The sequence below is a fragment of the Plectropomus leopardus genome, chromosome 16 (assembly GCF_008729295.1).
Source record: "Plectropomus leopardus isolate mb chromosome 16, YSFRI_Pleo_2.0, whole genome shotgun sequence".
In the NCBI taxonomy this organism is placed as follows: Eukaryota; Metazoa; Chordata; class Actinopteri; order Perciformes; family Serranidae; genus Plectropomus; species Plectropomus leopardus.
In genome coordinates, this window is record NC_056478.1 from 12,989,803 (window position 1) to 13,004,594 (window position 14,792).

General features: G+C 42.1%; 1 protein-coding gene across 5 annotated transcripts in view; it reads right to left on the minus strand.

The window, feature by feature from the left end:
• The window catches only part of sash1a (SAM and SH3 domain containing 1a), a 224,302-nt gene that overhangs the window by 39,683 nt on the left and 169,827 nt on the right, over positions 1-14,792 (minus strand). For all 5 annotated transcript variants that reach the window (XM_042504114.1, XM_042504112.1, XM_042504117.1 and 2 more), the window contains exons 3-4: positions 6,888-6,938; positions 6,729-6,778 (exon numbers count right to left, since the gene is read on the minus strand). In XM_042504114.1, the coding sequence (XP_042360048.1) occupies positions 6,729-6,778; positions 6,888-6,938 (101 nt within the window). The remainder of the gene's footprint in view (positions 1-6,728; positions 6,779-6,887; positions 6,939-14,792) is intronic.

Sequence of the window (14,792 nt, forward strand, 5' to 3'; positions counted from 1 at the left end):
GAGAGGAGAGGAGAGGATGCAGACAATGACATCCCTTTTGAAAAAAAAAGAGGGTCAGATGAAGATGGTGGTACTACAAAGTGTTTAAGGAGCAGTGAAAAAAGGAGGAAGGTCAACAAGATGAAGAAAAAGAGAGCTTGTGAAAGGGAAGAGGGAAAGTATAGAGTCGCGGAAGAGAGGAATAGAGGGAGAAAGGGGGAGGAGGAGGAGAAACCACAGGGCAGACTCAGCCTGTTTGTGTTTCCACTTCCCTCCACAAGAGAGACAGTCACGAGGAAGACAGAGGGAAGAGTGGGAGAAGAGGGAGCAAAAGAGATGGAAAATAACTGAGTAATAAAAAAAGTCCTCATATGTCTATAAGCCTTCCGAAATAACCAACAGGGAGAATTTAACGTGTGACACTTGAACTGCAATCAGCTTCCAATCAAAAAGTCATGTGTGAGCAGCCTCACCCAATGTTCTCACAGCGTGTTAGGCCAACTCTCCCTTGTTCTAGAGGAGACGAGAAACCACATCAACTGCAGTCTATTTCTGTACTCATTATATTAAAAAAAAGGATGAGAGGGGGATGCGCTTCAGCAGCATTCATGTTCAAAGCAGCTGCAGAAAACTTCATAAAAGAAGGAGAGACTTTGTTTTCAGATTGGGCTAAGTGGGCTGAGGGAGGAAGAGGAAGTGAGGCTTCAGGGTGATTATGTGTGCAAAGAACGCCCTACAGGTGTGTTCATGTGTGTGTGTATGTGTGTGTGTGATAGCAGCTGCACGCTGTAAGCTTTTCCATTCTTTAAATTAAAAGAGAATAAATCATAAGGGGAGAAACGGGAGGAGAGAACAACATATTTGTCCAGTAGAGACCCTCAGAGACCTATCAAAGGGAAAGTTTGGAAGTGGAGTTGTATGGGGTACTTAGTCAGACTGTTACCTACAGTAAATGTCAGTCGACACACCAACAGTTTGGAGAAGCTTGGTTAGACTCCGTATTAGCATGTGTTTCCATGACCAGAACACAAATGGAGAGCTGAGACACATATATCTGTTACGTCATACCTGTGTCTATTGTGCTTCTCCAGTTAAGTACTTGGAGATATCTCTGTCAGCAAAAATCAACATGTCTCCTTCCATAGGGTAAAACGAGGGAGGGTCATGCAACACTTTGTCCAACTCGACATAAAAAGTAAGGTAAGATAGTGAACATTAGCGTGCCGTCAATAAACAGCCACCATGTCGTCCTTGATGGAGACGCATCACAACGGCGTTAGCATCTATGCTACAAAAGATGTGGTCAAACACGTCTCAGACCACCTCAGCAAGTGGCTTGAGTGAACGGATCAGAGAGGCCTCTCGGTGGCCGTTTGCATCTATATTTATGGCTATCCAGTTGTGAACAGATCACCTAAGACACATGTTGATGCCAGGTCTAAACAGTATATTTGGTGAATCCAAACAAACCATTTTAAATGCAAAAATCATGCAACAAAAACAAAATTGATCAAGGCAGTGGTAGACCAGCAGCTCCTGTGTTTAATGATGTTAAATCACTGTTTCTCAGTCTGGTTTTGAAGAGAGCAACATAATGACTTCAATTTTCAGTTGGAAATCACTGTCTGATACTAAGGTGAAGTGCTTAAAACACTCTCAATATAGCATAAACTTAAACTGATATTGCTTTGTTAGGTGGCTGAAACAGGTTTTGCTGCTGCTGACCCATCAGCAGCAGCAAAACCCATAAGTAAATCTCTCTACCAACTGTGTCTTACTTATACACATTCAGACATCGTTTTATGATTTGTTTGGAGCTCAATGCACAGGAGCATACAGCTGCCAAGCCATGCAGACAGAGAAGTGGCTGCCAGTGAAGCGATGTGAAAGTGTGTGACAGGATCAAAACAAGACCAACAGGTCACTTCCCTCTCCAGTGGCTGCATGTGTGAGTGTTTGAGTGTGCATGTGTGTTCATATGTTTGTTCAGACACGGCAGCCCTCTTTGGGTGCAAAGGGAAATCTTCACGTGGCTTAAAGCCCGGCTGCCATGGCAACATAATGAGATGCTAATTGAATGGAGGCCTGCATGGTTTGCCCCTCTGTTCTCCCCCCTCTCTCAGATAGGCTAGGGCCAAAGCTAATGCTAATAGAACTCACTCAATGGCGGCTTTTCTGTGACAGCGCTCCCCCCCCCCCCCCCCACCTCCTCCTCCTCCTCCTCCTCCTCTATGCTCTATAAATTAACCTCCCGCGCAGCGCACACATGCATGCACTCGCACACATCCGCGCTCAGAGCTTGAATGTCTTTCAAAGAAGGTGTCAGTCCAGGCATTGTGTGGCTAGGCAACTTAATTGGTTTAACCTTAAATCTTTGGCATGCCTTTCTTTTTCAATTCTGTTCGTTGCATTGAGTAAGGGGCATTTAGCTTCGGTTTTTGATCTCATTAGCATAAGAAGCCAACTTTCTATTTTTTCTGCATTATATTGAGTACAGTATAAACTTTGGCTGAACCTATGTAGGGTAGGTAAAAGTTCATTTTTTTGACACCTCTGCAGTGTGAAGTTATTGCCATTGAGTGAATAGCAAGTTCGCTCAGAATTGGGATTTAAATTATGAATCATTTGCAAGGTAATAACCTGTCAATGCTGCGTATGTTATCATATGAGGCTTCACATCTTTGTATTATAGCTTTAATTTCACACACTAAACCGATATCAAACTGTCAAAGCAAGAGGTCTTGATCATGGAGCCAGCTGCAGTCAGTTGCTTTTACATCAGTCTGTTTAAAGGCTTTCCTCACCTCCATTTCTCTTCTTGTGCACTGAGCTCAACTGCTAATCGAAGCGATCTTACTTTCACTAACCGACACTGGGTCAGATTTTGGTAAATCTGCTGAGAAATGGCTAACACTGGCCAACAAGTGCCTACGCCAGGGTTCCCACACATTTTCATGGACAAAATTTAAAAACATTTCTATGACTTTTTCAACAACCCACAGCAGGTTTTTTTCTTGCCCCACTTGCCAGGCATTTTTCAAACATATCAGATTCAAACTGTATTAAAACATAATTTCAGCTTGCTGGCATACATGAAGAGAGAAACAGAATGTGGAGATAAAGTTAAGAAAATGTACGTGATGATAAACAAAACACTGTCACATGTGGACGCGTATTGCAGCAATGCTGTGTCGACGACTACAGAAAATTGATTTGCTGTTATGTTACATTACGTGGAAGATTATCCACATCAGATTATTGATGTATCAGGGCCCTTCAACACATCCAGTACGACTGAAGAAATGTATCCAAGTTATCATGTAGAAAATATGTGGTGGTTGCACAAGCATAAATGCACAAACCCCCAAGCTTATAAGATATGAACATTTAGGAAAAATGGAAAGACTAAATGAGTGATGATGTATGGGGAGCGGTCATATGATGGAGGATGAATCACAGGTTTAGTATCCTGTGTGACAGAACTTCTGTCCAGGAAAAATGATAAGCCAGGACATTTGGACACACAGCTGTGCACGCATCATTAATGACAGCATTGTACAAATGTACATGAGTGTGTGGGGACTGCGTGTGATTCTGTGTGACTACAGGGCCGGCCACCTGGAGTGAGGTGACCTCCGGTGTTCTGCTGGAGACAATGAAAGTCAACGACCCTGTGCGACAGTGGCAGCGTCCACAGGAAGAGCAGAGGGATAACCTCTTCATGGGGTCATAGAAGAGGTCAGAGGTCACATGGAAGGGGAAAACAGAAGATCGTATGACAGGGAAATTGAAGATAAAACAGTTGAAAAACTGCTTGTATTTTCCTGCCATATACACACCGTCTACTGTGCTCTACTCTCAGACTGACATAACAATCCCATGAGGGCTGCAGCACTCAGCCACAAGCGCTGACAAGGTACTTTAGTTTTCCAACATGGTACTGTTGTTCTAAACAGATTCTTCACATGGCACGGCTTATTTCCATCTGATTATTAGTTGCATAAGCCGGGCCTCCAGTAGCACGACTGCCTCTGAATGTGCAATCTTACAAACCCTGTTAGAGCCAATTATCATGTGTCTGTGCACATGTATGCTTTCATCAGGATCCATTTAACTCTGCTGTTAACTTCTCTGATAAGCTTGCTGCACCCCCCTCTACAACAATACCCACCAATCAATCACTTTTCAAAACAGGAAGTCCCCAACATGCACCCTCTAGCCTTGTGAGAGCGCTCTGTCATCGCCATTTGCATACCAGGCATTATGGGAGCTGTGTCCACCTCTTGCCTAGCAGACACACAGAGGGGGTGGTACGGCCCAAGATGAAGTCTGGGTAATCTCCTCTGGTTGCTATTGTCCTGCAGGGAGGTGATGATGGGGGTATCCGTGTCTGTGCGCGTGAGCGTGTATGTGTGCCACTTTTGAGGCTGTGAGGAATGTGTCGTGAGGAATGGAGGGGGCTTGTCTATCACTGCGCCTGCACATGATAAATCACTCTACCTGAAACCCATTCTCCACAGTGAGAGTGGACAATAGGCGATGTAATGGAGAACTGAGGTGGGGCGAGTGAGAGGAGAGGGGCTGGCAGAAAAGTATAGTTTAAAAAAAAAAGTCCCGTCCTCGAGTATAAAAACTTTAAAAATGAGATTAATCAGATAAAGGTGATGAAAAAAGCTCTTCGTATCTTTCACACCAAAAATGGAGTATATGGCTTTGTAGGAATAGAAAAAAAAAATAGAAGAAAGAGTGGAAATGACAGGTGAATGTGGAGCAGTTTCATTAGAGATTAAGTGAAGACTCAAGGTGAATGTTTATGAGAGAGGGGACGTGAGGCACGGAGGACAGAGAGAAACCAGACTGACAGGAAGAAGTTAGGGGCTCTTTCTCTCGAACAGCAGAGAGACGTCATTTGAAATTTGGCATCTGGTTCCCATCATCCGCAGAATTTGTCTGCGCAACATATACAGCAATGGGAGAAGAGATCATGTCTGTGGTATGCGCTTCCTCTGCAGCACATGGTCGTCACGTGAACATGACAATTCCACTGGGGGTCACACAGGGGTGATGGTCAGGAACAAACACAAAAATATTTGGAGAAATGGAGATAAAGGAGATCTTTTCTGAGTCAGGTTAAGATTCATTTAACCTTTGGTCCTGGAAAACAGGCATTCGGGTTTGACTGGGGCTCCCAATTCCTGCACTAATCCATCCATCCACTCGTCTCCACTTAATCTGTTCTTCAAATGTAACTGGGATTTTTCCGGTCACCAACAATGGTCAGCTTATTCTGTGCTAAATCTCCAGCAATTGCTTTGAGGAAACATTTGAATATTCTTAAACTTTAAGTCCAATCCACACTGAAAGCGTTTTTGACAAGCGTCATCCGACGCAGATAGTCTTCCATTTCATGAAGCATATCAATCCACAATGAAATCCCCCATGACTGGAAATTATCAAAATGGTTAAACAAATGTGTGTTTTGTGACATGCTGATGTTGTAACCGCATTTTAACTGATTGTAAAGATTCTTCGGCTTTCAGGCTGATTATCTTAACATTTGATTCACGTGAGTGCAGTCTATGGAGTTACTATAAAAATTGGTGCAGTCAGATAAAGCTGAAGTCCTCCATGTTAAAAAATATGCCAGCAACTACACGCTACTGTGATTGGTTGATTCTGCCGTGAGCATCTGATGATGAGCAGCGGAGTTCCCTCCTCCTCCCTCTGAACGATCCATTCTAGTATCTATTTATCTATCTATCTATTTATCTATGTCTCGCTTAGCAGAGACAAAAAAAACATAGCATTGCCTTAAAAGGGACCTAATGTGTGTGACTGCAGTGAATTTAACTCTGTCAGCAGGTCATTTGGAGAGCAGTTTTTCCTACCTAGACTGCTTTAAATGTGTGATCTGATGGTAAATAATGGTGGAGAAATTCCATACACACAATTTACATGGTGTGCAAAAATGACCACACGCACTTTGTGTTACAGGAACCAGTGAAAAGGAACCCCACCCATGCACGGTTCCATCCTGCTCTTTCGTTCAGGCTCCTTTGCTGTAATCATTCGGCCATTGCCCCCTCTGCCCCCCCACCACCACTCTCCCCTGCTGGACACAAAGGCAGGAAGGAAGCATGGACGGCCTGAGAGCAGAGAATGACTGCTAGACGGAGCAGGTCAGCCGAAGGAAGCAGTCAGTGGTTTTCCTTTAACCACAGCAGGGATGTGACCACAGAAGCTTAGGAGACTAACTTTGGGTCATATATTTGATGTCTATTAATGTTGACGGTTGATTTCCTTTATACCCATGAATTATGATAATATTAGGTTCTTTTTTATCAGTTATTTCGTCATTACATGCATTGACATTTTTCTTAGTAAATACCAGCAGAAGGTGCATACATGGAGCAAACACACAGGAATTTGTAAGTTCAAGTTCATCTCCAACTAAGGTCAGACATAACTGTGTCAACTCCTTAGTGTTTTCCACCTGAGGAGCTGACCTCTATCAATCACAAGAGCTACATATGGAGGTGCGTGTATTTCCATTTGTCTCGCTGCAGAAAGGCTGGGTGTGATCCATGATTATGTGTGCAGGCATGTACGGTTTGATGCGATCCAGACACAGGCTGCGCTGCACATTGTTTTGACATGCAACAGACGCACATTTCAATCCGAGCGTGTTTCATGGTTCCACACCGGCTCCGGTCACATGTTACAGTGATTAAGTGGGAAAAAAATCTTACTTTCTGTCTGTTTCTGGAGTGGATACCTCACTGCTGAAGCCTAATGATTCCTGAAAATAGGAAGAAGGAGGCACGTGTCAGATTGAGTTTTTAGCCAAAGATGGTGTTGAACTGACACTGTTACAGCTTGTGTTTTGCACATATAGAGTCTCTGCTTACCTGGATCTCAGTACGGAGCTGCAGGGATGTGCTGCTTGGATCCTGTTTCTCCTGAAAAAATGTCAAGAGAAGAGAGGAGAAGAAAGAGGGTCAAATGTCAGCGTCAAAGATCAATCACTTCATGACATATGAACTGTGAGCACACATTTTAAAAGACTAGAAAGGTAAAACAAGATCTGCATATGGAGAAAAAAGGTCAGTTGACTACAAAAACAATGCCCTCATGTGGGAAAGACGTTCTCAGTCAGGTTCATGTAGACACACCTGCATGCCAGCCAAAACAAACACGAGCACGTGTGTGCACACAAACGGCCAGCCCCACGGACGACTCAACAAGTTAAGTCTTGCTTCAGGTACCCAAACCTGAAGTTCTTGTTTTGAGTGTTTTTGAATACCACTAAGAGGTGATGCAGCGTCATAAAGCTTTCCAAGCAGAACAAGATATCAGAAAAGCACCGACGTAACTGGCCGCATGGAATCCATGGTGTGATTATGACGACGTCAGAGTGCACCTCCCTCCAAACAAGGCAACACCTGCTGGGTTGCCTCAAATATTCAGAATATTCCTTATAGGCAGCAGACAAACTGGCTTATATGGAAAACAGACTTTGGCTACAGATTTAAGGGACAAATCATTTCCAAGCATTGGAAAATAGTGCAAATTTTAACTTCTCTTCACTTCTAAAATGTTGCTCATGATGTCTGTTAGGGCTGTTTTCACGGGTACACAGAGCTGGTGCTTGCATATGACTAAAACAGGTGTCCTCATCATGGCATATCCAGATACAGATGTGCCTCCAACCGAATGCTTCTACAGACAGACACCATTCACAACAAGTCTGCAACTTAGATTTCTACATGCAGAATGAGATTATTTAAAGCCAACTAACGGCCTTGAGGGATTGGTCGAGTGCATGATTTCTCGGTCGTGTGTTTCTTTTGCGTTTTTGAACTCTCATGGAGATTATCTTACTCCCTGTACTCACACTCGCCCAGTGTTACCACAGTCTTGTATTGTGGAATATTAAGCACCACAGAAACTGATGGAGTCAGCACTTAGTTTAAGGGTAATGACCATGGACTCACAGGCCTTCATCTCGAGCCTTGAGGTTACCGTCATGTCAACATTGTTAATTTCTGGTGGTCAATTTCTCACTCAGTGGCTTTACTTTCCATGTGCCTTTAATCCTTCTGGTACACACTATGAGGGTAACCAAGGATAACCAACCCCTATTGCTTAAGTTAGGCTTTGATGTCATATGGAGGCAAAATGAGAGCACATAAATTGAAAAAAATATATTTGGAAATAGTAACACGTGTGGTAGCGTTGAGAATATTATTCACACTAGAAAGGGCATGGGAAAGAGCTAACAGAGGAGGTTGCTCAACAAGATGATTTAGTGAAATTTATATTAAGATCAGCTCTTTATGATGACCTCTGTGCTTTTATATATTTTGGGCCATTTTTGAGGAAACGTCAACGTCATGGTATTGCTGAAACTCATCAGGTCTATGTGAGATGACAAAAGACAAGTTCCTGTTTCTACTTTCTGTATGACTTTCCATATTTTCTTCTATTTTTGTACATGTGCAAATCTTACTACCTTGTTCCTCTATGACTTTTGCTAAACTTGAAAATTAACAAAAACTTCCTCTGGTAAACCCCAAAGTGTTTACCAGACAACTTTTTTGTCAAGGTTGTGGATTACTGGAATTCATGAAAATACTTCCTGCAAAAATCAACTTACAGTCAAAGTTTGAGAGAATTCCCTCATCTCATACAGCCAAAGAGGCATTTTAACTGGTTATCTTAATAGGGGATCGCTATGTTTGGATTAATGACTGTATATTAGGGCTGAGACTAATGATCGTTTTCATTATTGATTACTCTGCCCATTATTTTCTTCATTAATCGGTTAATCATTTTGTCAAATAATAGAAAACTGTGAAACATGCCCTGTGTATTTTCCCAGAGCCCAAGGTGACATCTTTAAATGTTTTATCTGACCAACAGTTCAAAAATCCCAAACTATTCAGTTTATATCACGTATGACAAAGAAATGTATCAAATTCTCTCATTTAAGTAGTGCGAAACCAGCAAATGTTTGGCTTTTTTGCTCAAAAAAATGACTAAAACAAATAATTATTCAATTATTAAAATAGTTGCCATTAACTTTCTGTCAATCGACTAATCAACAAATTATCATGGCTCTACCAGATGGACGGCATGACAGCTACACAAAAGTAAAGCCGAAGCATTTTGTTAATTTGTGTGTTTGGGATCAACTACTACTACTACTTGAGATTGGGTGGGACGTGTACAAGCGGGAACTCAATACTGCTGTCAACTTTCCGATCACTACTGTAGACTCAGATGTTACCAACACAAGATGGCAGCCCTCCTGTCTGGTACGTTTTTGTTTAGTTTTTGTACAATTGTAAACATAAGTACAGTCTATGGTTTGAATAAAAGAACTGACATCAGCCCAGTAAGCTTAGTCAGAAGAAGCAGTTTGAGGGCTGCTACGTGACTATCGTCTAAAACCATTAAATGGCACTGCTACCTCAAAGAAAAGACAAATTGAATCTGGAATTTCCCAAATGGAGAGCGTGAATAGGAAATGAGTTGTATCTAAGGAAATTCGCATCATTCTCCATCGCCACACCCTGATATTAGATTGTGGGATAGCAGTCACAGGAAGCTGGATCTAGAGCACTTCCTACACTTGGTCTGTCATGATTCCTAATCAGAGTGACCTGCAGTTTAACCTTCTTTGACTGGGCTTTGGACAAGGGAGGTACAATCACTCCACAGCGTCACTCTGAGCAGTCAGTGAGTCAGTGAGTGGCTTATAGTTAAAGCACTCGGAGGTGACATAACTTCTTTCAGAGCTCCTTAAGAGCCAGTAGCCTGCAGGTCATGTGAGTCCTTAAGTACTGAGGTGGCTAAAAGCCTCAAAATTAGCCTGAACCCTACACTTATCCCAAAAGTCATCAACTGAAGGCAGACAGTCAAGATGTTAGAGAGACAGTCTGGCTGGCTTTCTCTTAACTTTAGCACAACACAGGCCTCCTACAGCTTAAAGCAAGTGACAGTTAAGACTTTGTAAGACTTCTTCAGTGCCACTTGGAATTAAATCTACAACTTATTTTCAAATTTGGCAAAATTAGGACTAGGGAAAATTTGCCGAAATGTTTTAAGTAACATAAAACATTACTTTTTTTGTCTAGTAAACAGATGATCTGCTGTAAATGTTGAAAACAATACTACTAATACATGACAGAGAAGATGATAGAATAGAAATAAATAACTGGAGTTAGTTGGTAGGTTTTCTCACTCTGCTGTTGATTCCACTGCTTTTATTACCACTGTGCCATTTTTTAAAATTTGTTTTTAAAATGCACTGCCTATTACCAGTTACAGAAAGAGCTAGCTCTAAGCATTGTGGTTGAAACAATTTTTTAGTTCCACTATCCTGATCTGTTTGACGTTAATGAGAAACATGTAACTTATTCTTTTTTCTTTTTTAAATGAATAGATGTTACCAATTATTTTCAAGATTTTAATATTCAATGTCAGAAAAAAAAGATTCATAAAATCGTTCCATGTCTTAGCACTTTTAAGACATTAGAAAGGTTGATTTAAGCCATTTATAGGTTTTATTTTTACATTAAAGAATCAAGATCCTTTTAAAGGAAAACTTATTCCATTTTTAAAATTCATACATGTTATTCCTATGTTCTAAAAGAGTCCAAAACTACATGAAACTCTCTCCCAAATCCAAAAATTACAGTGCTGAAACTAAAATCTGTGATCTCATCAAGTATAAAGTCACAGACAATGCATTGAGATAGATGTAGAGCATTCAGGAGCATGTTCTGAGTATATGAGACATTTTCTGTTTCAGAATGAAGAATGCCTCAATAGAATAAAGCCCATTTGGATATAAAAAAGATTAGCAACTCCAGATTTCATACCTTTTTTCTCCAGACTTTATACTTGATGACATCCCCACACTGACACTTATTCCTCTACTTTCTGGCTTTGATAAAGAGAAGCTGATGTTCACAAATGTTGATTGAACTTCCATGGGCCGTGGCAATAACACACTAGACTTCTTTATTTAGGTGGTGTTCCCCTTTAAGGCTTTTTAAGGAAACCCTGACTATAAGGCGTCACTGCCCATTTGCCTTGTTTATGTATTTGTCTGTTACAGTGATCAAGAGGACAGGTCCGGAAGTTTCTTTGGAAAATACATCAAGAAATGTCAAAGCAGCTCTGAAAAAAATGTGTCCATCCCGGGGAACATTGCGAGTCCCATAAGTCAGAGAACAGCTACCTGTCTAAGGCCATAAAAACCTCATCTAACAGACCTACAGAGCTACAGGGTTTGGTCTCATTGCATTGCCAGGCTGCAACTTAAGGAAAATCTAGGACATAACTGAATTCTTTTCTTTCTTACAGAGGGAGAGCTTATGTGAGACAAAGAAACAACACATGTATCCCTTAAACAAACACAGCTTTGGCAGTCAACTTTGTTTAAACAACCGCACGGTGCAGAATAATGTGGGTGCACTATAATAAAAACCCACATTAAGAGGGAACAAGGTGTGTGCTCACATTTATGTGAATTATTTCACAAAGGTAGCGGCAGATTGGTTTTGCTATCAGATTCTCTTTGATGGCTTCTCTGGACTGCAGTGACGGCAGAGATATGCCAGTCTCGCTGATGGATAACACCAGGCACCGTGCCGACTGGGTGTAGAGATTATTTTAAAACACACTGCCACACTGTCAGCTTGCTGCCTGGCGAACACACCACACATAGATACACACAGGAAAAGCACAGAGCCTGACATGGCCACATACATGCCACCACAGACATAAACCTAGACTCAAGCTGAGAAACACCTACACACTCAACTCGCCTCCACTTCCACAGACAGAGCTCCTAAGAGACAGAGACACAAAGCAGCTCTCTGTTCCTCCTCCTGCTCCTCCTCAGCTTCCCTTTAACTCCCTGTCCGTGCGTGCCATCTCTGACATGGAAGGAGGGGGCGAGGGGGCGAAAAGATGAGGAGAAGATCTGCGAAAAACAAACACAACCTACATCCTGTTGGCTTTTAACTGCAGATCTGCGGGATGAATTTGTCACAGCGCAGGACGCGGAGAGAACATTTGTGTAAAAGCTTCTCAAGGTTCCTCTTAGACATGTGCATCTCTAACGAAGATGTAAAAGTAAGGAAGTTGCCAGCGGAACTGACACACAGTTTCTAAAAGAGAATATCAGATTGATGCGGTTTTGAGGGGGGATCTGAATGAAAGACTTAGATCTCACATCACACTCCCAGAGGGGGATGCTATCCTTTACTTGAACTTACCAGCATCAGCATTAGATACTGCCCTACTTACCCTAAATTGACACGTACGAGTGTGAGTGTGCATGTGCTTTCCCTCCAGATGTCCACTGGGTTGTTTGTGCACAACTGTGTGTGTGTGTGTGTGTGTGTGTGTGTGTGTGTGTGTGTGCGTGTGTACGTGCCAGTGTGATGCAAGCACGAGACCCTGATTGCTAAAGCATGACTGAATTTAGTTAATATAAGAGAAAAAGCAGTATGAGGAGGAGCTCCGGATAATGAGGATCACTATGTCTGCAGATAGGGAATCTAGCATCTGAAACGACTCAACCCAAACACACACGCACGCACGCACGCACGCACGCACGCACGCACACACACACACACACACACACACACACACACAAACAAGCATCAAAAGCTTCTGTAAAGTGACTGTTTTCAAGCACCACATTGCTTTCCATCATTAACCCAGAAACTCCAGCTAAACTCTGCTTTGCTGCAGCAGCCCCAGACTCTGCTAATGAGAGGGAAGGGGTACACATACAGATGAGCGTTAAATAGCAGCAGTTAAGTCCAAACCTGACTGCAAAGCCCACTAAAGGCACAGCAGAGTTACTGCCAACCTCAGAGGCAAAAGTAGCGGATATGCGGCAAAACTAGAGAGACCAGGTGGCTTAGTGGAGCAACGCCAACTGGCACAGTTGGGTAAATCTGGGTGGGCGAGTAGGAGGGTTGCTAGGTAAGGACGTGCATGTGGAGGGACAGGCACCAACTGGAATGCCTGGTGCAAGACCAAAAAATAGACGTTAGCAGTGGGACCAGTATGGCACGACGCAAGCCTGTGGAACCGGCTTATTTGGAAGATCTCACAGGAAGAGATAAACACTTATGACTGAACTCAAGCATGTTTTGGCATTTATATCTTACACAAAAAAAGCAGGAAATAGAATTTCCCAGTGGAGAGTGTAAACCGAAGTCTGCCATGCCACCTCTAAACTCCTGAAAGAACTAATATATGAGAAACAGTCATCTATCAAGCAGGGCTGACAAAAGTGCTTTGATCGCTCTTATGGTAATCAATGTCCAAATCAGTATTTGAATGGTCCATTTTTCTTATCCCAGAAGTTTTTAATAACCCATAACTTAAGAAATAGTAATCAAACAAAATTCATCATGCATCAACAAAAATTATTCATTATTCTCAGACAAGGACATTTAAACTAAGTGGTTGGCCTTGTGTTGTGATAGCAACGGTTTGACCACCTGTGACAGGCTCACAGGTATGTTAGCACAGGAGCAGACAACCTGCGGCTCTTTAGCCCCTCTCCAGCAGCTTTGACAAAAAATTACATGCAAATGATTCAAATGGAAATGAGAATGAGTTGGGTTGAGTGCCAAATATTTGAAAGGAGCTATATCACAAACCCATAACAAGTTTAAAACTGTGACAGCTCAGCCACCTTGCAAAGTATTCTTTTTTTTATTCTTTTTTTTTTTAGCTATCATCACTAATTTGACTGTGACCTACATGCTAAAAATGTTATTTTAGTTACTAACTGAAAATGTATTTTTTAGTAAATGTCCTCTCATCTCTTATTTCCATCCCCACTCCCCTCAAAGCTTCGATTAATTGCAGATATTTCTCACTGAAGTTTCGATGCCAACAAACTTGTATTCGGGACAGCCCTACCATCAGCGCACTCAGTTGCACTTCTCTCTACTTCCTTTCCAGAAGCGAATGAATGTGTGTGTCTGTGTACGTGCATACTTGCAGCACAGGCCTGCCTGCTTCTACAGTGTACGGCATTCCTAAGCCATGAGGATCATCATTGTTATGGTATTTCAAGGCGAATACCAGAGTTATTACAAATTCCAGTGACAGAGTCACGATGCTGAAATCACAGAATAAATTACAAATATACCACTCACTTTCCACAAGGGTTATGGCAATAAAGGAGCTATGCCAACTTCATTTCAAAGTAATCTTACAGCAATAAATGCTGCTGTTTGAGCATGTTGAGATGCTTCGTTTCTGGGCAAAAGCATGAAGGCAGAGAGGACAAATAAGCAGCAGAATTCACAACAGAGTTTGTCTTTCTTTCACACTGTAGTTTTAACCCGGCTGAACTGACCCACTTTGACGAACAAACTTCACGCCAGCATTAGCACATTACCCACACTGCTCCTCACCTCATGGCGAAACAGAACACAAGTCTGTGCTTGAGTCTTGACCCCCAACTGTCAACCTACTCAGCTAGAAAACCATTACAGAGCATTCCTGAGGCGAGCAGATCAATCTGACACCAGCCGAGGCGTTTGTGTGTCAAAAGTGTTTCAATTATGAAGTCAACAGTGAGACCAACAACTGAAGGATTCTGGCCAAAGCATCAAAGGATTTAATCTTCAAAGCCCACTTTATTATCCATGACGTTAAAATTACTCTCAAGAATATAACCACAGATAATGTCGCAATGTCTCATTATGGTTTACAGCATGTAGAAATGTGTTAAAAAGTTTGCCCCGCAACCACAAATTCCAGAGTGA